The following is a 26,057-nucleotide window of genomic DNA, read 5'->3' as shown; positions in this document are numbered from 1 at the left end:
GGCATACAGTAAACATAATCTACCGTTTAAGACAGGTTTTGGATGGATACAGACTGAGCACACTTGCATTTCTTGGCCCCACCGAACAAAACCTGAGACCCCACATCTAAATAAATTTTTCTTCAATACCGTATACATTCTATCTCTCTACATTTCGCCCAACATGCCCATCATTTTCCTCCACCTACCTAACTTCCTCCCCTCTAATGCAGTCTTCAACATTCCATAGAAAATCAGAATAAATAGTCTGCATCCATCTTTCCTACCTTATTTGAATGTCTGCCTACAAATTTTTTTTCTATTTTCTGTCCACAGCAATCTCTCTGTTCTCCCCACACTGCTTGTACTTCGTTTATTTTCTTTTCTGTCCATTTTACTTCTTCTATCCTTTTCTCTCACATCTCAAAAGTCTCCAATCTACGCTTATCATCTTTCCACAACGACCAAGTTTCCGAGCCGTACGAAACCGCGCTCCAGACCAAAGTTTTCCTTACTCTTTTATTAACATCCGTACCCAACTTTCGTGTCATCAATTCCATTCCTCCCTCCTCCCAGTGAAAGCCACTTTGCCTAACGCAATTCTTCTTCTGATGTTCCTACCGCTTTGTGCGTTTTGGCCAAAAACACTTCCGACATAAATAAACGGTTCTACCAACTCTTAACTTCTGCCCTCCAATTTTAAAGTTTCACTTAGCCTTCCTCTCTCTCGAAAATCTCATAACATTTGTTTTATTTATATTGATTCCATACCTCGATTTCAACTTTACGGCTGGTTTTTTTCATCGTTCGACCATAATTCAGTCATTAATCTCTCAATTCTAAGAATAGTCTACCGCTGCCTCTTACTCCTTCCCATCCAATGCCAGTTCTCGAACGCCCTAATTTTTAATTTTTATTGCATTCTTCTTACATGATCCAAGTGTTTGTCCTTTGGTCATGCCAGCCGGACTTTCTCTTTTATAATGTCCTTAATAAATCCATTTGACTCGTGGTGTAACCAACACACAGGTTTTTTTTCCATGTGAACTTCTTATATTCGTCTCTTCTCCTTATTTGTCATTTTATTCTAAAATTAGATCTGCAGGATTCACCTCGAGCGTCAGATTTCTATAAATTTCCATTTGCTTCTCTGCTCAACTTACCTATTGGGATGAACTGTTGGCGTCAGTCAGTGGCGTCAGTCAAACAAAGAGCAATATAAAAATGACATTCTCCTTGGATTGTCATTATTTTGCAAATACGAAATCAAATTTTCATAAGTTGGGAAATATTTTTTATCATTTCAATGTGCCTCATGAGTGGAAATCGTTTAGTTACTATTACTCCATTAAGAGGAAAACCAGTGGCCAAAACATTGCCCACTAAAACGTCAAAAGCCTTGGATCTCCTATTTCGGCGACACCGAAAACCACGGCTGACTGGAATTGGTGAGGCGTGGTTTCAAGGAAGCACGTGATTGCAATTCGAGCGATCGTCTTGCCTGACTGACAAGCGAAACTAATCCGCGGGTGGCCCGGCTCGTGTTTTCTTTCATGCCACGGGACACGGGTGAAATAAGAGACGAGCGGAAAGAGAACCAATTAGAAAAAGCGGACGCATTACAAAGGATATCAAGGCGCAAACCCCTCTCTCTCTCTCTCTCTCTCTCTCTCTCTCTCTCTCCATTGGTGCACGCCCATTGACGGGAAAAACTTTTGATGTCGCTATGGGCTAAAGATTGCTGAATTGAGTGAGTGACTTCCCGGTGCATGGCCTCCGCCCTGGCGGCGGGGATGAAACGCTTATGGTAAATCCGATTATGGCAATCAGACGAGGACTTGGGAGAAGTGACTATTGCCCCATTACCATCAAAAACACGTAGGTGAAACCGCTATGATAGACGCAATGATTCATCTATATCAACCGAAGACATTCCTTTTCTGTCAAAGGGAAACTTTTATTTGTGAGTATGTGTTGAGAGCTGCGACTTTTTACTCAATAAAATCAGGAGTGAAGCAGGCGTAATTTTGCAGAACTTAGTCTAGAACGAACTATCTATGCTGATAAAATAGGAAGTAAAATTAAAATAAGAAAATATCTCGCCTGAACTCTTCATACAGATCAACAAATTTAATACATCGCGGCTCTCACGCCTTGGAATCCCGCCAACTTTTATGGTGAACCCGCTCGCCTGGTGGGTGACGCCTTCTGGGATTACCCAAGAGTTCGACAACCTACTCGAGTCTGGATGTTGTGTTGCCTTAAAATTGATTTTCTGACCTATCGGTTCAGTGGATCAAATTTTGAATCAATATATTAATATGAGATCAAATGCAGTGACCGAATGGTTCATGGAACATGTCTATGGAAAAAGCTCAAGAGATGAAGGAATAATAACATTGGCCATATTTTACGAGCATTTGAAGTCAGATACGGGAAGAAAAATGAGCAGGGAAGACTACAGAGGAAGATTTCGAATTTTACAAGATAATGGAAAACATAAAACTCATAAGTTATGAAGGGCTGAAGAGATTATTAGACCGGAGAGTCGAGTGGAAGCCTTTATCAGATCCATTCATAGAATTGATGAAAATCTTAATTGTCTGGGTACCATAAAACTTTACAAAACTACCAAAGAGTTATACTCTGAAACCACTATCCCCAAATTTCGTTCATTGGTGGAATTTGAATGCAAATACTCTGGGCATACATTATTTTCCTTTACCAGGATACTAACCCGGTTCTCTCTATATCCAGCCGAGTGTATTAGTCATCAACCGAGGCTGAGTCTTGACCGGGATCTTATGCGAATGATTTCTGCAATGTGAAATGTTTGCATTTTTGTGGACATCAGCGAGTGACTCCCGTGAAGTAACTGTTGTGGCATTTCTCGCAGTTCTTTGAATTCACAAATACACTGTTGCTCGTCAGAATACGTGGCAGCATGCTGCAAACATGTCACAGCGGCAGAGTAGACCATACGTTCTGCTACTCGCACTTTGTCTTCAAATTTTCCCCGCATTATGCGGTTGATACCGTTCGTGAACCAAACGGAATGAGTACAGCCAAAAACTAGATTTCTCTCCCAACTAAGACTTACCTGGAGGGTAAATGGACAACCCCAGTAATATGGGTGTGGTCCCTAAGTGGTCCCCACATGGGTGATAGGTCCCCACATGGGTCCCCAGTGATACCCTAAGCGGTCCCCACATGGGTGCGGATACACTAAGCGAAACCTACACCGTGATTTTCTGGGAACCCGCTATACCTACGTAACCATAAACGGCACTGGAAAAGGACTTGCCCTCTCCTTAATGCGTGTGACTCCGCGTGACACAGCAAGGGGGAATAACCCTCCCACGTATTAATCTGGCCCTCGGGTAAATGACTATGTTTTCGGGGTTACGGTCCTCCTTCCTGAAGTAACTGTCAGGAAAGGTCACCCGACAAATCACTTCAAAACTGAGGAAAATTAAACTTTTCATTTAGAGGTCAAGCGAAATAGATCCTCATCCTAGAAACGCGACTCCCGATGACTCCCTTTAACTATGATAAATATGATAATTATATATAAATATAGCTATTTTTTCGAAAAATATATTAATTCGGAAGACCTTAATAAAGATATGTTCTGGTTATTAGCATTGCGAAGCCATACCTTCCCTCAAATAACCACGAAAAGTCTATCACCATCTGTAAATATCACGGTGAATTACGTGCACATAATGAGGGCATATTAAAATTCTTCACTTCCTGATGGAATACCGCAAACAAGTTTGGGGCAGACTTCGATACAATTAAAACGGGCATGTAATAGGTAAGTTACCAATCCAAAGGTGGAAAATTTCAGTTCTCCTTTCTCATGTACTTTATCGTAATCCCTTCCGTATCATTGCACCATCTCGCTTGACTGTGCTCTTCCTTGGCTCTATATCATGCTTCCCTTATCATTTGTCCCTTGATCTTCCTGATTCACTATTTTATTTTATGTCTATATAGTACGCTACTCACGACTTGGACTCTTGACTGTTGAGTAATCATTATCCATTTGGGTTGTTGGAGATTCATAACTGATTACCTCGTTATTACCTCGGGAAGGGAAACTTTTGGTTGCGAAAATTCCATAGTCTCAATCGGTTCAAATCCCCCTATCGCCCGCATATAAGACACTGACCCATAAATCCAATTCAGGTCGACCTCTATAGCCTAGAAAAAACGGAGTATCTTATTTCTAAAAGGGTCGCACACCTTTCGCCGTCGAAGAGAGAATACTTCAGCGACGCAGTCACCACAGCTGCGGATCCACGAAGCAAAATCTTACCCACGGAGTTGTCTAACCTCCTCTCTCTTTTGTCTCTCTCTCTTCCCCTCAGATGAATCCTGCCAGCCGACGGTGGAAGAGGGGAAAGCAACCTTCCGCTTGCCCCTGAAGGACGTCTTCCGGTGCGGAGTGACACGAATCTACAACAGGATGACGGTAAGTGCGTGCGTGCACCCGGCCGTCGCGAATACGTCACAGCTCAAAAGCTATTCCCCACTCCCATCAACCATCCCCTCCTCGACCCCCAATCCGTCCTCTTGACGCCTCTCGAAGAGCAGGCGAAGATTACGGCGGTTGGAAAGGTGCAAACAAGCACTTTCTCCGCACGACTTCTTGCCGCTGATCTACGGATCTAAAGTTGGCAATTCGGCGAATATGCCCACGTCGGAAGCGATTCGCTGCATTACTGAAACTTGTCGCACGAATTGCGGCCGGATCGCAGCCGGAAAAAACGGAATTATTTATCCCAGCACGGAATGCGAAACTCTTGTGATGAAACTGAGGTGAAATTGAGTGATATTGTCGATACATATTGAATCTTTCATAATGTTTTTTAAATAAATATGAGCACATTGCAAAAATGTCCGTATTCGTTTAAATAATAACGCACGATTCTGTGAATTGAATGAAAAGATGATTGCACAATTCCTAATTATGTTCTAACAAGGTGTCTTGGTTTATAACAACGGCCTTGTCTTTGACAGCAACATTCCAAATTTAAGGAAAACCGTATCATGTCCCATGCGCAAAGTTTCTTCGTCGAATTCGCTCCGTCATGTGGGAACAATACAAACCGCAAAAAGTCATAACTGTAATAAATAATAACCAATCAATTGAGCTGCAGCATTAGTTGGTCCAGGAGCCAGAAACACAATGGCTCCAATCCTTCCGATGAAACTCTCACACAGCCTTAAAAACAATAGAATTACAGGGAAGGAGTGGCATTAGTGTTCTTCAAACATTCCCATGGGATTCATATGGAAATTCCCCGCAGCCATAATGGCCCGTGCTGCAGAGGATGAAAAACTTGAATGCAGGGAGGGCAATCGACCCCACATCACATATCTCATCGACCACGAAAGCTCTCCCGACTTCCGACCTGACCGCCACTCACCTTTCTCCATTGTCCCAGTTCTGCAACCACACCGTACCAATCGGTTCAGGAGGTTATAGATAAGTTTGTGAAAGTAAAAGAGGAAGCGAAGTTCTTGCAAAACCTCTTTCATTATTCCCTGCATTGGTTTGGCAGGATGTCTCCCAACCGACTCCATGACATCTCGCGGCTCCGTGTTTTGCCAAATTAGTCGTTTTAGTGCGCGCTTACAAGTCATTATTCATTAATGTCAAAAGCTCAATCGATGAATCAACGAGTGAGTCACGATCCTTATGCTGATTCCACTATTATAACTGCGTGAGTCACCAAGTCAACTTTCGCTCGAAGATGGCGAGGCCTTCGATTCTACATTTCCCCTTTCATAAAATATTCTCTTTCTCTCTGTAAATGAACGAAAAAAACAATTTTACCCTTCCAATTCTGCCCTCGGCCAAGTCTATGAATTAATAACGAATTATATTCGATTTCGGACACATTTCTGACTTGCGGCGTATTCCCGCGTTCGATAGATCCGAACTGTTGCACAATTATAATTCATAAAATGAAGAATAATTAATAAGTTTTCCTTTAAAATTAAATTAGAAAGGACAACTAGTTTCGATTCATAGGCGTCATCTTCAGATGCAGCGTTGTCGCACGAGTTTTTTGCCTGAATATGGCGCCTGAGCGTTGAAACTCTTCGAAAAATATCTAATAAATTCCAAGAAAATACAGGAGATTCCGCGACAGTAACTTTTAACGGAGTCATCGGCTAAATGTACATCACAAGGCAACAATTTCAGAACGTAAAAATCATTCACCTTGACCGGGATTCAAACCCGGATCCCGGTCAAGACGATTTATTTTAACGCTCTGAAATTGTTGCGTTGGATCTAATAAAAGTTCAACGGGAGATTAATGCAGTGTTTCTCATTTCGTCCACTCGAACATGTTAAACAGTAAGCCTGAAACGATCGAAAATTTGCATTCGAAGACCCACCGGATATCTAACCCTCCACGTGCACCACTACAACTTTTAGTTGGATGAGTAAAATCCTTACGGGACTCTCCAAACAGGCCCGTTTCTCTAAGCTACAATTCACGATAGAAGCCCGATTGATTTTCAAAATACGACGTCCACTGATTTCAATGCATTCTGCAGCACGTGTAACTTTTCTGCATTACACAAAATGCGAATTTTTTAAAGTTTTATATTGCACTTAAAATTACATCCCGAGGATTCGTAATCGATTTTTACCTTCGAAAAACGGGACCCAAGTCAGGCGATCACTAGCTGACGTTTCGATGGCTGACTCCTCCTTCGACCTCAGGGCGTTGCGAAACGTCTGCGCCTTAACTGTTGGAACACCCATGAAAACTTCTCTCACTTCATGTGACAGGATAGCGTCATACCCTTCATTCTCGAAGAAGCATTCCGCAAAATTAATAGATGCAAAATATATACTCAGTGCTAAAAATGGATGCCCTTCCAACAAACGAATTAGTTTGATGTGACCTAAAAAAAAGGCCCGGAATAATGGCATTATGTATCATTACTCAATTTCCACTCCTCAAACACTCGATCTTTTAACAATGAGACGAGTCATTATCCCTGGGTCAAATATATCAAATAGATCTATTTCAAAAGATTTGGAGTTTAGTTACTGTTAGATGCCGGTGATTCCGCCCAAATATCTACGTATCCGTACATACATAGATGTGCACCAGATGAGATGACCAACGCCGTCCGATTAAAAACTTAAGCATAGAAAAATTTCACTAATATAATTTCCTTTGATTTCAAAAATATACTTCTTTCCCCCATAACATAATTTTCCAAGTTCCTACTTGTGCGGGCTTTCTTTCCGACGCACTACGTCACGAATCAACGCTCTTTTTTCCTCCATAATTGAGTGAGACACGTGCCGACCCGTGCATGCAACCCATCTCACGCACGCCCAGAGAAAATTACGCTACCCATCGTCGATTCATAATGCAGGAATAATAAAACCGGATCCAACAGGGCAAAGGACGTTGCCCCCTGCGCTGCCAATTTCTTAATTTATGGAGCTTAAACCAACCGAACGAACGAATCACATGAATCTCAACATTTAAATGTTCTTCTATGATTGAGTTGCAGGGGGCGGTTTATTTCCTCGAGCAACAAGTTCTTCTCTCAAATGACGGAAACGCGAGAACCACCCTTGAAAAAGCGAAGTTGTAACGATTCTCTAGCTCATTTTTCTGCACTCATAGTCGACAAATTTTTTTTATTTTTTATAATGATGCATACTCTCTCAAATTGCAATATACTTCTTTTTAAGCTTCAACTAAGTGTACTTTCCACCTTCTTCACCACTTAATACGGCAGTATTGTCATGCTTTCTTGGTCGAGGTATTTTGCGTTTGTCGAAAAGATTTCAGAACCGGGCGACGCTTCTGGACATACCCAACTGACTAGCATTCGAATGGTATGGTTTTCTGGAGGCCGAGACCTAAACTGGCACAGGTACAAGGATTTTGCTTGTTTCTTTTCCGCTCCCCTTCCCCTCTCCTCTTGAGTGTGCGAACTTCACACGCCGAGTCGTGGGGTTTAGCACGAGGTAAGCTGCATCGTCCGACCAATCAAACTAGCCTTCGGGTTAATTACTGCGGGCGGTGACTTATTTTCGGACACCAAAAGAATCTTTTTTCCAAGTATTCATGTGACGCACCACGGTTTCATTGTATGAATAACCTTGAAAATTTTCTACTGTACAACACCTTTTGCTTTTAGGTGACCTCCTTTTTCCTCGGCAAAGTAACAGGTATGAATACTTAGTTTGTAGGAAGATAAGAGTGAGCTTAAGACGTGAAAATTTTCTAAGGTATACGTCGTATTTATTCCTTAAACACAATCCACTCATTGCGCCACGGAACCCAATTGTTTTATGTAAATAAAATTCTGTCACAATATATATTGCAATTTTCAATCGTACTTTTAAAACGTTCAACTTTCAAGTCCTCATGCTCAAAATGTAATTGATTAGCAGTAAGTGTTTAACGAATACCATCGCAAACTGCTTTGAGTTTCCTTTCCATCGAAACAAATTAAATTAATATTGCCTGTTCTTTCGACAAGTCCCGAAATCTTTGTGAAAAACAAGCACATGCTCCCACAGTTATTTTAAGATTATATCCAAATCACTCCCGTATCTGACGTAATATGCATTTTTTACGAACGACTGCCATTAACGGTTAAAGCCACTTTCTATGACTAATATTAAATCAGGTTTATAAAACGAATAGGTACATACAAATTTTAAACATCAGGTGAACATTTCGTCGGTAAAAACCAGCAACAATTTGGCTACTGAAAATATGGGCTCTCAAACATAGAAGCTCCTAAATAATTCAACCGGTAATAAAAAAAACACTCAATCCTCAGTGGCTGTCAATGAATACCATAATATCCAAAAGGCTTGTTATAAAAAATCCTGGCATCTGGGTGCTTACCCACCTACACTGAATTCCATTTTTCCTCAGCTAAAACACTCGATTCTCTGATGGATGATCAGAAACACTGATTCCGATTATTCATACGTATCGTGCCTATTAATTGTCTGACTGAATCGATATAAGGAATCATTTTTCTCTCGCATATTACCGCAGGGAACATCAGTGATAGGAATTTGGATTTGCCGGATGCCATTAATCACCTATCACCAGTTGCTCTAATGATTGCGGTAACTTAACACTTCCTGCCACACGCCCTCGTGGCGGTTTACGAGGTTAGATGTAGATGAATGAATATGTAATAATAGGCGCATGAGGTGCAATTGGGATTGTCTATTATAAAGGCTTCACCTCCCCATAGAAACTGCTTAAATAAGAGCCGAGTGTATTCATTATATTTAAATCGAAATTTCGCCGTAATATCTAGATGGAACAACCAACAAAGACATTGCATTCATTACATAATCATGCGCACTGTCCTCGTGCATCAATTAACGCCACACAAAGACGGCAATAGTGACGTCCGGACTAGCTGCCACAAGGCGCTGAGGACTTAACAACCTTGAGAGCTGTTTTCCATTTTTCAGCTATGAACGGACGTCGTTAATCTTCACAGTGCAACGGCAGAGGAGGGGAAACAACCTTCCAAGATCAACCAAAACGAGTCCATGATCGATGTCTTCGCCCCTGATCATCATCAGGACTCCTCTCCCCCCTCTCGCATTTGTTCTAATCGCTGAACTTGAAAGATGAAAACCTCAAACATATGCGCCGCATCGAGTCGATCAGGTACTTACAAAGGTACCATGCAGCGTTTCATTTCTTTTTCCTTCATTGTGCACTGGTAAATCTGACCGAAAATGGAGCGTGATGCCCTTCATACTCTCTTCCCTTCGTGTGTTGGGAGAGGTTAAATGGGTTTCACAAGAGCCTTCGGGTCCATAGACGATGGCTCGACGTGAGCACTACTTAATAGAAGACATCGCAACACAACGTCAAGGCCAGAGGCGGAATTCGAACCCACGGCCTTCGACAAAGCAGTCAGGAGGAAGGGCGCGCTTCCCACCGGAACAATCGGGTCGCCAGCAGTGAGAGAACGCAAAGATTTTTGCGAATAATCCTGCGGAAAGATTATGGAGTTTTACGGGTAAAGAAATTTAACACTTGACACCTATGGCGTAGACCAATAGAACCTTCCTTCAAGGTTCAAACGCCGCCCTCCATCCGCTTGGTAAATAGAATCAGTCAAATGAGCCACTTGGTTGGAGACTGTGACGTGTCACTCAATCGTACTCCTCCCGCGAATATTCTGCCGAGGGATGATCAAGCAGGTAAACGTGGGAGGAGTCTGAAATGTATATTAGAAAGAAACGGCATGAAAAAGTCCCTCCTGCCTCCTTGGTCGCTTGTTATGTAGGGCGTGGCGTTATGCTTGATCCACGACAACCTCGACCGCCTCCGCACCGGGATTTTTCCGTAAATAATTTCTCATATCTGTGTTTCTTTCCGCGGGACTCGCCTTGCAGAGGGAATGCGACGGGATTCTTCCTCCATATCCTGGCATGTGAAAAACCGACCGAAGCACCTCCGTAGCGGTACCTAATATATTAAACTTCATCCCCATACGCTTCCGTCGTTCTCTCTAAAGAAAACATCCTCGAGGCGCATTGAAATTCAGGAAATACGCTAAATCTCAACGACAATGAACTTCTTAAATGCTTTTTTTTTTAATATTAAAAATTATTTTATCAAAGTTATTTTGCAGATTTCATCGTTGTAAGACAATTTTGAAATACTGGTCGGGAGGGACCACTCGAGTTATCCGCTCTCTACAGAAAGAGCTCTGAAGACAAGAATTGCCAGCAAGTATTGCACTGGAACAATGCGCATGCGCAAGGGTAGACTTCACCCTCTGGCTACACTGTGACGGCATGCTTTCATTGAGAGGTTCTTGAATTTTGCCAGTTCCGAAGAGCAGTTTCAAAGTGTCGGTCGGGCTTTCTAAACGGGAGGTTGGAAGTAAATTTTTATTAACATCCAGGTTTACGACTCTAACAAACGCAATCAGCGAATCTATGAACGACATGTGTCGCTAACCGATCTCAGTGTAATGACTTCCTAAGGTGAAAATAGGGGTAAGACGGATCTTAGAGGGAGAGAGAAATCCCTATCGTTCCTCACGACGTAACATCAGAATCCAGGAATTTAGCCAAAATTTTCACACGATGCAAGTTTCTTCCTTCAAAGGAAAACTCAAAATTCTCGGTAGACCAGCGGTAGAGCGTTGGACCCAGGTTCCATTCCCGGGCAAGCCTCTCTCGGCACTCTTCTTTCCCCAGAGAAAGGTGGTTTGGCCACCGAAAATTTTGAATACGTGTGAGTGCCCTTTTGCATGTGTTACTCTGTATTTATATATATATATATATATATATATATATATATATATATATTCATTCACATGGATATACATAGATATAAGGAAAAGGGATAGGTACATAAAAGGCAAAAACAGGAGAGGTAGAGGCGGAATCGCGCAAATTAGAAGTGCCAAAATATTTCCTTGACCGGGTCTTGAACCACGGATCTTTCGACTTGCCGGGCCAATGATCTTGCACTTTATATTTGCACAATATTTTTGCACTTGTGATCTGCTCGATTCCACCTTCCCCTATTCGCCGTTTGGCGGGATTTCGTGTTTGAATATGTATGTATATATATATATATATATATATATATATATATATATATATATATATATATATATATATATATATATACATACATTCAAACGCGAAATCCCGCCAAACGGAGAACGAATAATCATTTATATAGAAACAGATATAAGGATAAGGGATAGGAACACACATAAAGGACGAACACAGGAGAGGTGGGGAAGGCGGAATCCAGCAGATCACGAATGCAAAAATATTTTTAAATATAATATCCCGGTCTAGGAAATATTTTTGCATTCGTGATCTGCTGGATTCCGCCTTCCCCACCTCTCCTGTGTTCGTCCTTTATGTGTGTTCCTATCCTTTTCCTTATATCTTTTCCCTTATCTTAGCCGGCCTCGGTGGCGGCGGGGTAACGTCCTCGCCTACCAACCCAGAGGTCGTGGGTTCGATTCCCACCTAGGTGGATTTCCCTCCATCTAGGGCTTGGATGTATGTGATTGCCGTCAAATGTCTGTAATGTAGGGTTAGGTGGAAGAAGGGACTATTAGTCCCAACCTCGCCCAATTAAGTCGATAAATAAATAAAATATATCTGTTCCATATAAATGAGTATGTACATGTATATATAATATATGTGTATATATATATACACACATATATTATATATAGTTCTTTTTTTGAGAGAGGTAATGCAGGAAATTTTTAACAGGATTTCCTTACGTCAATTTTAGAACATCGCCTTGAGACAATGTACTCTCTATCTCTCTTCCCGTAACCAACTGTTGCAGAAACCACGCTGAAAATATGGCCAAAGTCTCGGGAATAGGGAGAACATTTTAACTTGATTTCTGCGAAGGGGAAGAAGCAAACAATTTGATTTGAACTCGGACCAAATTGCCCGCGGGCAACCAGGATTATTCGAGACGGAAAGCGGAAATTACTCTCCCGGCACCGAAAAAAAAACACGGCCAAGTGATGTGAAAAAGATGAGCTCCAAATTGGATGTGATAAGTTGCGACAAAAAATGCTGTTTCAAGCGGAGGGAAGGAATGTTATAGGAGGAGACAGGTAAGACCAGAGACTGCTCATTCAAACGCCAGGGATTCTCTTCCATTCACATTCATCGTTTCAGCTACAGTTTGCATGGGTTCTTTCCCCGAGACACGCAGGAAACGATCAAGTAATCATTTTGGTTCAATACATAAGTTCTCAATTATATTCTCCCCCCTGTTGATTCCACCCTTGAATTATTCACCAATCTCCCATCCGGCCAAACCAATGAAAACTCATCCCATGATCCCAAGTTATTGTATAGAATCAACTTAATAACCGATGACCGACCCAACAATCCCTGCTTCAGTTTGGCATTAGCTTTTCCAATGTGACTGTTTCGATTCCAAAATAAAGTTATTTAATAAAGCCACCACACCAATTCTGAAAATCGTTACTAGAAAAACATCGGAAAAGAAGATGACTGTTTACTTTTCAGGCTCATTAACATGCAAATCAAAAGTTTAAAATTAGAATAAAATGGCTCGCGGGAATAAAACAAACAATGGCCTGCGGAGGGCTGTGAAAAAAACATTAAATTGATTCCCCGGAGACAATGACGAAGTAGGCGTGCGCTGAAGTGATTAATGACAAATACGAGCTCTTACAAATAGGAAAAGTGTCGGCAAGTCTTGGCACTCGGTCATTAGTCGTCTCTAGTTATGGTAAGAGTATAACTATATATATATTTTTAAGAAGAAAGCTTGGAGGGATGGAAATTTTGCCTTCCGCCGATTAACTGAGAATATTTCAAAATACGCCATCTCTTGAATAATTATTTCAACTGAAATTTTGATGGACTGACCTCTCGAGACAACTTCCGACGGATATTAATGAAAATCGGCGTTTCGAGTGCAGAAATCTACTTCCCTTCGGATTTATGGATGCATGATGGAAGTGGCAATAAAGGATTGAAACAAAAGACTCGAAAAAATTAATAAAAGTTTTACTCTTCGCGTGTATTCCAACTTCTGATGTGATTAAGGAAACCACAAGATCGTAATAAAGGAACAACTTCTCTCGATGCAGGACTACTTGCGCATGGCACGCTCGATACTTAAATTTGGGGTACATAAAACTTTTTCTACAGCATGATTCTCCAGAAAATCGTGAAAATCCCGGGGTGTTTAGCAATAAAACAGCTGAATGACTTTCCGTAACCAATTTCATAAGCGGGAACATAGTGAGATTAGAGAATCATCAAGAGAAGTTATGAAATAGCTAAAGAGATGAAAATAAATGTTTACGCCCATTTCCCAAAACTGCTGAAAATTACATTTTGATGCATCATCTCCTTATATTGAACGCAGAGCACTGAATCGGATATTTTTGGACGGATGCACACCTTTTGATATCCCTTCCGCTGATGCTGCCTTTTGATTTTTCTGATTGACATTAGTAGGTATAAATTCGAATTTAAATACCTTCACGTCCTTTTTTCTCCTCCAATTCCCTTGTAAAAAAGTAAATTCCATGTCAGTGATGAGTGTGGTAGGACTGGAAATCCGTGGTCGTCAGGAGGCGTAAAGGTTTTTTTTCTTGCGGCCGATACTTATCTCGCTCAGCACAAATCTTCCTAGTCAAACGTGTCAAGGAATCGCGCACAACATACATTGATAAAAAAACTACCAAACTGTTAAAAAGGAAGGCAAATTGTTCTGAAAGACAAGAAGGCGAATATTAGCATTCTTAAAAAAAGTCATAAACTTTCCTCGTCTTGACAATGTGCTAAACATTAAGAGAATTGATGCGGCAGTAAATCTGTCTGGAAAACGAACCCTATACTTCATGAAAACGTCTCCATGAAGTTTTAAAAAACGATATAATGACGTAATTTCTAAGGAAGTCGCCCAATGACCGATTCCTTCCACAGCAGTCGGCAAACTACATCAAAGTTCGGACTACACTATTCGGACTGGAAAGTTGAGCAAAAGGGTAGCCACTCGAATTTCTTTTGAGGCACTGTTTTTGCTGCCTAAAAAACAGTTAAGTTCCGATTCCGAAAGAAAAGCACCCAACTAATTGTAATTATAGCTTCAATATACATTTGACGTACAGTATACGCTTATGGGAATGTACAGTATACGCTCATCAATTGTTTAAAAAATGACTCCAGCCCATGACGAAATATGTTTCGGTTCCTCCAAAATTTAAAAGTTATAAATAACATAATAACAGTATGTTGTAGAAATTTATTTCCCATCGCATTCTTTTAATAAAATCCCATTTTTCGAAGATTCGAGAGGCCAGGATTCCCTTACAAGCGCCATTGTGTTCTTATTTCAAAATTCATATTATCCTACATTCATTCTCGAAGCATAACTATTTTAACCTCAAACTTCATATTAGACTCTCCCATACGACATTTTTTTTCAGAAATTATGAGCGCACGACAAGTTATGAACTGTCGAAAAAAGTCACCGGACGATAACGATTTCAGGGAATATGACTTCTTGAGAGCCGTTAGCTGAGAATACATCCAAACCACAAGACGGAAGTACAGACAACAAATAGCGAACTGCAAACTCGGACGGATAATAATGCGAAAAAGCTCGATAATTAGGGAGATGAACGGTAATTTGGTCAGCTACTGGATGGGAGTTAATGAGCGAGCAGAGGGGACGGGCGATATCCGCGTCGATGTTTCCCACACGTGCATACGCAGGCTGTCTACATTAGAGGTGAATCACAAGTATGATCTCAGGAGAATTAATGTCGGCAAGCTTTCCAATCAGAAAATGTAAAATTAGGCAAGTGCTTTCAAAATAAAATCGCAAAGACTAACGGGGAATTCTACGTGATGAAGATAGTCAGTGAAACAAATAAAATTACCCAAACTTTCAAAATAAAAAATTAAGAAGGCAAGAACCAACTAACTTTTCTAAGTGGGGTGAAGTTATAAAGCTAGGGAAAGAATTATGGCATGCATTTCATAGAGGGGGACTAATTAATTATCTCTCTTATTTGCTTGATATCTTATAATACAAACAGACTATACATATTCAACTGATTACAGTGCATCAAAACATTTTCTTCATTTAAAACATTTTATGGGGATTATTCATGCAAAATAATACTTGAAATAATTGATTATAAACATAAATACGTACCTTGATGAGGAAAATCCAGGAATAAAAATTCATCCGAAATTTTTGGAAATATATATGCAGGGTGATAGTCTCTAAATTTCTTCCATACAGCACCACACTAAGGAAACACAACGATTTAACTTGGTTACTGAATTCTACCATATAGCTAATTGCAACGCATAATCATATTACACTTCAGTTACCATAAGTGATTATCCTCAACGGCTAAATCAAATTTTAAGTTTTCATTTGCTAACTTATGAATAAACAGAATAACTGCAGACTTAGCTTGTTAGTTCAAACAATCTGAAATCTCCAGGTACAGTTCCTGAGAACATACCTGAATTCAAATTGGTTTTTGGCTATTACCTTTGAATACCAATGCATGGACTTTTATATCAGGATAAATGACTGCATAATGTACATATATTTTAATATGACTCACATGAAATAATGAGACCACTTTAAAAATTAAGTCCCTTCCTCATTTCATGAAGACCAATTGAATTGAGAGTTCATTTTAGTGGACACTCAGTAACAGATGAAAACAGATGTAGACAATCATTTTTGTTGAAATATCTCTTAAAGCACAACTCTATGTTAAAGGTAACTCTTATTTCCCATTATCCTACTGGATATGAAATTTTTCCAATGAATTGCTATTAAGTTTACTTCTTATAGCTTGGCAGAGTTTGTTTTTACAAGATGTTTCTAGTTTATTTCAATTCATATGGACAACACTTCAAGGATTCTTTCCCACTGTCCCTATTTTCCTAAGTGTGTCTGCCTTATCCCTTGCAATCCCAACAATAGGCTCAACCAGGCTGAAATAAGCAAATTAATGGGAGTGAAGCTTAAGTATGAGTTGGGGAAAAGGATTGCAAAGGAAATAAAAATGGGTGTCTCTACATGCTAAAGCCTTTTCCGCCTCCATCATTATCCCCATCGCGAAAGTTATGGATTGATTAACATGCACGCAGCATTTTCTGATATCATTCTTTCAAGCTTTTCTGTCACTGTATGGCCCCATAAGCATTGTTTAAAGAAATAAAACAGAAGATTTACATGTCTGATGGGTTTGCAAAAAAATGAGACAAGCATCAGAGAAATCATTTCGTCTAGCCATCTTACCCATGAAATAGCTATCCCAAATAACTGGCAGTAGATTGAAATCAACAGCCAGTACAACTGTACTTTGAATATAATACATCACTCTAAAATCTTAACACTATTAGAGTAAAATGTTTTTAATGTCAAACTTTTACATCTCTCCCTAAGCTCACTGAACCGCTAAATAATTTTAAAAATCTTCATTTTGGCACACTTTCTGTCATGACTGCTTATTGATAGAGGACATATGTTTCACAATTGTCAATTATTGTGAGACTTAACCATATTTAAATGAATTTCATAGAAAAAATCAGGAATTTGGATTTTCATTCACAGGCAATTTAATTGGTGGCAAAATAAATAGATAATATAGTGCTAGAATGACTGTCAACCAAAACACAATTATTCCAGCACACTCACCACTATAGACTCATTTAATTGCCTGGATAATTTGGCAATCACGTGATGGCATATGTTCCCTGCATTTTTTAGGATAATACTTAATGAATGTCTCATTCAGATAGAATAAATATTTACTTTGATTTAGCTTTGAGAGGGATTTAATGGCCCATGTTTCACAAAATGATCCTTCATAGTTCTATGTTTTAAGAAGATGTTTTAAGAAGAAGATGCTATGTTGCACAATATATTTTTAAAAGATCTCTTTCACAAGAGGAAATATTCACTGACTTTTTTCCTCTTTAGGACCAGCGAGTCTATCACCACAGAATAATAATGGAATCGAAAAACTCTCATGGAGGGACAAGCAAGGAGATTGTTTTTGCCAAGTGCATTATCGGAGGAGTTTCAAGAAATAAGCGCAATGTGCTGCCTGCAGGTTTCAAGGAACCAGAGTGAGTAAATGGCTGTAAAATACTCTTCAAATTTATGCAAGTATTCCGGGTGGAACAAATAGCATATGTATTCCTTTATTACACAGGTAATTATCTGGTTATATGTACTTTTAGAGTACAAATGCCAATCCTTCTGTTGCTACAAAGAGTCAAAAGTAATTTTATGCTTACTGGTGAAAAGAGTGATCAAGCCAGAAAAGGCAAATTAAATAAGGGCTTATGGATTATTTAACACTGCTTCTCAATACTGTATTTTCTCAGAATATTTGAATCCCTAAAAAGTAATTGACATAATCAGCTGAGGTTAAAATATTAGCTGGAAACAGTTTTACTGATTGTATGCAGGAGCTAACAGAGAAAAGAGCATTTTCCAATTCCTGCAATGGGACTGACTTGTTTCAAGAATCTAAACCTACCCCATCATGTAAAACGGATATGTAGCATGTGTTTTCATTGACATAGCATAAAGTCTATACAATTTACTATACCCAAAATTAATCCCCGAATACCATTTCTCTTGGGCTATTGATGGAATATTTTTCAATTTAAATACACATGTAAATTAAGTTGGGGACTGGGTAGTCTTTATTCTCTTGCATCTTTTCAATGTCCAAAACTATTATTATAAACACATTACTTTTCCCTGATTTTGACAAAACTTGAGAGAAGTAACTTTATTATTAAGCCAGAGACTAACTAACGCCCGAGTTAAACTTTGAAATCAGCCAATGCGATATGGAGTAAATAAGCAACTGGCTCTTTCAAATAATGACAACTTGGACCCAAGCTATTTCATTCCCTGTATTCCTCTCAAGAGTAAAAAGTGCTCACCCAGAATTATGTGAATTAATCGGTAACTCATGGCATGCAACAAGAGCTCATATTATTATCCAGTATGTGTTTTGTTAAACAAATTACAAACCTGTTTTGAATAAAATCCAAAACAGGGAATGAGAAAATATGCATGGATGATATTCCTTCCACAAATTCATGTAAGATATTTGTTGACCTGATGATCAGCCAATTAATTAAAAATACATTCAAGTTACATACGGCATATTATCAAACTCGATAAGTATCTACATAATAATAAATGAAGCACCTCCTATACTGTCGACTTGAAGCCCAAACATAGATCAAAGTTCACCATTAAGTCGACAGTGCAATGGTTTTACATGGCCTATTACATCTAATTAAAATGGGCCATCGTACACCAGGTTTAACATTGTGGCATTGAGTTTCATCGATACATATGCATAACATCATTTGTAATTTTTATCCTACTAATAACAATATGCTATCATTTTAATCTCTACCTGGTGTTTGCAGAGAACTTGAGATAACCACATCTTTAACTGAATATGCCCCGGAACCTATCTTGAGTGCTGGTGTTCGACAAGGTGGGCGCCCTGTAACAGGAGAGCTGAGTGTTAGCCCAGGTGCTTCCCTTCAGCTGGAAATTTCATTGGACCCCATTTCAGCACCAGTCTATGGTCTACTTGTTGGTCATTTGGCTGTTTCCGACACAAAAACTCAGGAAGAGACTATTATTTTCAACGGGTAAGCTATTTTTACCAATCAACTGTAATACCTATCAAATTATTCTCACAGTTTCTTAGTGAAGTATGTATCTGTAAGCTGAATTAAAAAGCAGATCCTGTCGGAATATTGGAATTAATTACCATAAACACAGTAATCAAGCCTAAAGGTCAGTTTGATAGGTGATGGTAAAGTTCACCTAGTACTAAGCCCGATGGTGTGTGAAATTCACACACCAGGGTAGGGGGCCAGTTCCTTTCCCTGTACCAGCTATGGTTTCCCAGGACCTAGTACCCGAAATATCACAAAGCTTGATTGGAGCTGAGGGTGACCAGAGAGGCTTGCCTGGGACACTAACCTGGGCCCTCCAGTCAGTAGTCCAACACTCTACCCCTGGACTACCACAACCCTTTGTGTATATAACCCTATATATATATATATATATATATATATATATATATATATATATATATATATATATATATATATATATATATATATATATATATATATATATATATATATATATATATATATATATATATATATGTGCAAAACTTACCTTAACTAATATATTACCTAATAAATAAATACATATGTATATGTTCATTGTTGGTGAATACTGCACTACCTTTTCTCTCCATAAACTCATAAGTAGGATGCACTCTTGACCGAATTAATTACTCTTGCTAAATTAATCCAAAGTATCGTATTTCTACCTATCATCAGTGAGTTCAAAAAGATGTGTGTTTATAATATTTCTCAGATTCCTACTTACAAACAACATGTACAAACAACTTCCACCGTTTTGTGGAATTTGAATACTCAAGTATTATCCGCATTCAACAGATGACCAAGCATGTCCTACTCGTAATCAGACTGTAAAAATCCTTAAAAGAGTACTCAGCCCGATGCCGACTAAAGGTCAAATTCAAGACCCAAGAGAAGTGAAATCACTTTGACTTGATTGCATTTTTTAATACATGCAATATTTGGTCCCCATACCACTATGCTTACTTTCCTCATCATTATGTGTTTATTCATTGCAGAAAATCTCATTTGTAAAAATAGGTTTTTGAAAGGCTCCAAAGATTCATATTTTTCATTGAAACTATTTGCTTTAGGGCAAACAATGACAGAAAATAAATTTAACTAAAGCACTCACCCATAACTATTCCTGTAGACATGCAAAAGATTGCATTAAAGTACCAATGAGGATAATATTTTAGGCTCTCAATATTATTTCACTAAATAAAAATTAATGCCCTCAGAATTTAAAATTAGTTAAATGCTGGCATTAAGTTTAGAAAAATTACCTACACAAACAGCTTAAATATCACAATTCTTACGGCCCTACCAAAAGAAACATTGTGTACAGACAGCCCTGTAAGGCAAAAGGAATTTTTCATCTAACACTCCCATTCAATTTGCTATTCTCATACCAATTAATGGAAAATACTTCAAAAACTTCGATGCTCTTAAAATCATGTCCTTAAAATAAAGTGAGTGCACTTCTTTAAAATTCCACATACATAAATATAAAAATTCTTGAGCAACTAACCAAATGACTACATTTAAATAATTTTAAACAAAACAAGATATTTTCAGTTCTAAAATTATTTCCATCAATTTACCTCCTCTTTTTCCTATTTAAAAAATTCTTTTTCTCTTTGTAGATGCTCAGTTGATCCATACCTCTTTGAAAACTTCAATACTGTTGATGGAGATCTTTTAACAGCCAAGTTCCGTGCCTTCAAGTTTCCAGAAAGTTCATATGTTCAGTTTAAAGGAACAGTTAATGTGTGCCTAGACAAATGCAGAGGGGTAAGAAAAGTTTCACATCATCAGTAATACATATATCTTTCATTTGAATACAACCAATCATATGTAGAGATGGAAAATTATTTCATATGTTTTTTCATAGTTAATGCTGCACTTTGCTGCTTTTTAAAATTCTGAACCTTTTCTGCAATCTTGTTTTCATCCTAATACTGGATTATGAGTTACTATGGGAATTTCTAATGTTGGTTACCCAATAAATTTTCATTGCAAAACTATAAACTTTGTGTTCATAAGCTGCTCTAAATATAAACAATAAAATGAACAAATCAATTTCTATTGGTCACACTGAAATCAATATGTATACGCATTTATGTACAGGTGAAGTGCAGCAATGGACAGACAGGGTTTGGGAGAAAACGACGAGCAGTGGACCAACTCCCAGCAGATCCCAACAAGATCTACGAGGTCACAATGAGCACATTGATCAAGGTGGACTACGATGGGAAAGATCTTGTTGAAAAGGGTGAGACAAAATGAATTATACAATTCGCCTTAATTGATAAGATTATAATCTATCAATACATGACCACAAATTGGTATGTACAAATAATAGTACTTTTCCACTACCTAAAAAAATTATTACTGACTACGTTTAAATGTCCTCCATCATCTTGATGCACAAGATAATGCAGAAAATTAAATTCTGGTCAGTCATGAAATTTTAACTCTTGTAAAAGTGCTATCTACGAGATGATGTAGCACATCAAAATCCGGTCAGAAATAAATTTTTTAACTAGTGGAAAAGTAGTATTATTTGGTCATTAATGTTCCAATTTCACCATATCTCTCAAACCTAACACTACACATTCATTGGTGTGATGGATTGTCTTACATAGTCAAATGTGTGTCGGAGCCTCTCAAGTGTTCTCATTCCTGCGCCTAGGAAACAAGTAAAAATATACAAAATATGTGATATCCCCCTCAGCCATCAGATCTGCAATGACATCTCAGAATCAAAACCCAAAGTAAAAGTCCTAAAATTTCCAAATCATAAATTCAAGTCTGTTTACACATCCAAACTTTAAAATGCAGCATGGTTAAAATACTCAACATTAGACGGCAGACGTAACCTTCCCAACCACTGAATGAAATCACATTAATGATTGCCATATGTGAAAGCTAAAATAATTGCTTAGTCAGCTATCATAGGAAATCATATTTTAGCGAATCTTGATTCTATTCATTTCAGTGGAATTCCCAGTTTGTCATTATCACCCCAATCACTGCAAAGGGATTAAATAATACTTTAATTCCTGATCTTGTTCATAATTTCTCAATTTTTACTAACCATTCACAATGCTTCAATTATTTCATCGCAGTAAGGAGCGCAAAAGTGATTCGCAATCAAATATCAGAATAAATTAATCAGAGGAGTGTATTTTTGTGGTCAAGGAATACTCCTAAAAGTTTCTGCTTACGTCAAACACTATGAAAATTTCTCTACATCAGGTACCTGGATATTGTACCAGTGTAGTGTTAAATCTCAAACACATGACAAAATACACAAATTGCAGGCTCAACAATAGTAATCCAAATTGATAAATTTAAGTTTCACTTGTCTTATTAACAACATACAATACTTTTGGACTGGAGATAAAGCCAATGTATTTTCTTTCCAGGCAAGATGGGTGGCTCAAACTCGAGGAATCTCACCAGATTATTTGCTGGATATCCCAAGGAGGATGAGGAAACAAGAGAGCAGGCCCCGCACCTGCATTTGGATGCCACTAATGTCCGTGAGGAATTCAAATATGTCGTGTATGAAGAGCAAGTAAGTCGTGCATCGCTACAGGACATGCCATACCTCACTTCGATGGTTCTTGTGGTGTTTGCACTCCTGGCTCGCATGCTCCATTGGTGAGGAGGCGATTGAGGAGGAGATACCAGAGACTTTTAAGTGAGTGAATGTTGCCGGTGGAAAAATTTTGTTGGGAGGGCAAGTTTGTCATTGGGCAGCAATTGAGAAGTACTGAATAAACAGTAAGGAGAGTTCCTAAGGAAAGTGCACAAAAAGTGATGGAAGTACGCCAAGGTGAGAAGAAACTTCGGCAGAGAAGAAAAGTGAAACAGACTGAAATGAGAAACCAGTGAGATGTGCCATATTGGATACAGACATGATGGTGGGGAAATATTAGATAAAATCGTGAGCCATTATGTGAGTCCCCATTCCAACCTTCTTTTTCTGCCCTTTCATTCTCTATATGCATTTTACTTGAGGATCATTACCACGTAACAAAATTAACCCAATATAACAATTCAAGGATATGTTTACCCACAAGATACAGATTTTAAGTAATAATCATTTACCAGAATCAAGTGAATGACACCCAGTCTTGGCATTTTATGTGATTCAAAAATTAATCCCTATTCTACTTAGGGAGTTGTGGATTTGGAAATTTTTTACTTTATGATTCTTTTAAGGCCAGATGTATGAAAATTTAATATGCCATGAGGTTTAGTTCTTTTAAAACAATGTAATCAGAAATGTTAGGAGATGGTAATGAATTTTTAAAATCATGCTTGCTACTAATGCTGCGTATGAAGAAGGGTACTTACATCAATGGCAAATAACAAGGGACAAAACGCTCCTCCTAGTCTTGTGCAGATTTTACATTTCTGAAGAGCTTTTTGTCAATTAATATGGTGCTGTTAAAGTAAAATAATTGTAAACACGTATATTTTATAAGTTTAATAAATTCATATTAAAATATCTCTTTTGTGGGACTTCATTAATGTAAAAAAATGAGCATGGCATTATTCGGTGCGCAAGGCAATCAACATAATAATGCCAATGGATGTTGTCTGAACAGGAATGGATCCAAATAGCTGTACAAATATTCTGATTACAGTCAACAATGACGCTGACAAAAAATATCAATACACTTAAGTAAAGGTTTACAACCGATCAGTATCCAACCATTTTAAAGAACTCTCCATTTTAAACATTTCCCCTAATATTAAAAAAAATAATGATAATTGATCACCCAAATGCATAGCTACATTTGTCTCCTAATTACAAAAAACTGACTTCAAATCATTAATGTGGTCTCATGTACATAATCTAGGAAGTGAATCAAATGATGGTAACCTATGCAATAAACTTAATTCTCAAATAAGGCATGTTCTTCACAATAAATATACTGTGTACAGGTATACAAGGGCATCAAAATGCATGTTAAAACAAAATATTTTTCACAAGGGGATCAAAATACATGTTAAAACATAATATTTTTCAAGTTATTGGGGAAATGGAAGACACTTGAAATATAACTGGGGGGATAGGATGACATAATATGATAGAAGTGATCCAGAGTATGAAAATGAGAATATGGTGAAATGAATGAATCACTGAAATTCATGTAGGCGCGCATAACAATATGGAATATTGTTATGCCGGTACACAGGTACATTCATTATGAATTGCTATTCATAACAGCATATAAATGGTTAAATATTTCCAGTAAAAACATACATGTATAAAACATGCAAATTGAAAGTGCCATTTTGATATACAATACCATGTCATTTACTTTCGCACTGGCAAATACTGAAATCATCACGAGGATTAAGGATGTGGCCTTAATTATTACAAACAGATGATGACTTTGATTAGGTGACCACCACAGTAATCAACTAGAAGGTGGGTTTGATCAGCATATGATGTGTTTTAATGAGTAATATTTATTACTTATTCTCCAAAGAACCAAATTATAAAATATCATTACCACATGTGCTTTGAATGATTGAATTTTTAAATATTAAGTCACAAGCTTTTTAAAAATATCAGTTATTCTTGGGAAATCTTGATCCAATGTAATGAACCACTCTAGAAAATACATATCAACTCCTAATTCTATCATAAACCGAAGGAAATTGGTGTTGGGAAATCAAAATTTTGATTGCGGATTATGGGCGGTCATAGAAAGGCTTTCAAGTTGTTTCTTAAAAATTGATGATAATTTCATGATTTTCTAGGTCATATTTTCTATTGCCCATTTTATGATATCTGACAGGGGAGGCTTTCCCACAAAATATCAATAAAAATAGACAGTAACTTTAACAGTCATCTGCTTATTTGCATTTAAATGCACAAATTTCAAAGGATAAAAAGCATTCACCTTTACCAGGTATAAATTTAGTTAATTAGAGATGACAAAAAATATTAGAATTGGAAACAACATTATTGATGGAGGAATTGCACTAATTAGTTTTCTCAACAAATTCAATGCAAAAACAATTTTATATAGGCAATTAAATTTAAACTGTTTTAAGATTTTCCAGGCATAGTTCTGTGAACTACATTATTTTTCCAAGACAAACAATTTCCATGATTTCAAACTTCGGCAGATATCCAGCTAAAGGTACAAAACGCTTGAAAATCAGATCTCCAAAATATAATCAACATTGGTCTCAATATCCAAGTTATGGAATTCCATCAGACATTATGGAATACCATGCCACAGGGTAACTTTTTACTCACTTATAATAAAAGATCATGGGAAATATTACATTTTCCTCATAAATAGTTCACTGCAAGATTACTTCCACGATAAAAAAAAGACACTAAGAGGTAAGCTAAAAGTTATCAAATGTAGACTTTAATAAAATGAACAAATGATTAATTTAATCAAACTGGCAGTATCCCAACTTTTCATTGAAATGCTTTTGATTGGCTCACTTATATGTTGTGTTAAAAAAGATGCCAGTGATCGATTATGCTTGTTTTCATCCACTCATTCAACACATCGATGTCTTTTGCTTTCCCATTTATTTTTTTTACCCATCAAACTATGTGATTTAATGACTGAATACAGGGTTTCACTCTTCCAGTACTGCAATTTGGTTACACTGCATGTATGCAGCAAGTATTTCATTGTTAAATACATCACACATTAGTCTGGGACTGTGAGCTTGTCAATTCATGTCCTGATCTGGGACATTCATATACCTGTTCTTTTTTGCCCTGTTTTTCTTGGATTTTGGCCCATTGGTGCATAAAGAAGTGATGAAA

General features: G+C 38.0%; 1 protein-coding gene across 1 annotated transcript in view; it reads left to right on the top strand.

The window, feature by feature from the left end:
- The window catches only part of qsm (Zona pelucida superfamily protein qsm), a 43,277-nt gene extending 19,538 nt beyond the window's left edge, over positions 1-23,739 (top strand). Inside the window, exons 3-8 of the mRNA XM_071589619.1 lie at positions 4,353-4,456; positions 17,517-17,665; positions 18,995-19,225; positions 20,881-21,028; positions 21,365-21,509; positions 22,666-23,739. Of these exons, the coding sequence (XP_071445720.1) occupies positions 4,353-4,456; positions 17,517-17,665; positions 18,995-19,225; positions 20,881-21,028; positions 21,365-21,509; positions 22,666-22,907 (1,019 nt within the window). The 3' untranslated portion in view covers positions 22,908-23,739. The remainder of the gene's footprint in view (positions 1-4,352; positions 4,457-17,516; positions 17,666-18,994; positions 19,226-20,880; positions 21,029-21,364; positions 21,510-22,665) is intronic.
- Positions 23,740-26,057: the final 2,318 nt, after the last annotated feature.

The sequence above is a fragment of the Hetaerina americana genome, unplaced genomic scaffold (genome assembly GCF_022747635.1).
Source record: "Hetaerina americana unplaced genomic scaffold, ioHetAmer1.1.p SCAF_1, whole genome shotgun sequence".
Taxonomy (NCBI): domain Eukaryota; kingdom Metazoa; phylum Arthropoda; class Insecta; order Odonata; family Calopterygidae; genus Hetaerina; species Hetaerina americana.
Note: the sequence above shows the minus strand (reverse complement) of the source record. Positions and strands in the feature narration are given on the sequence as shown.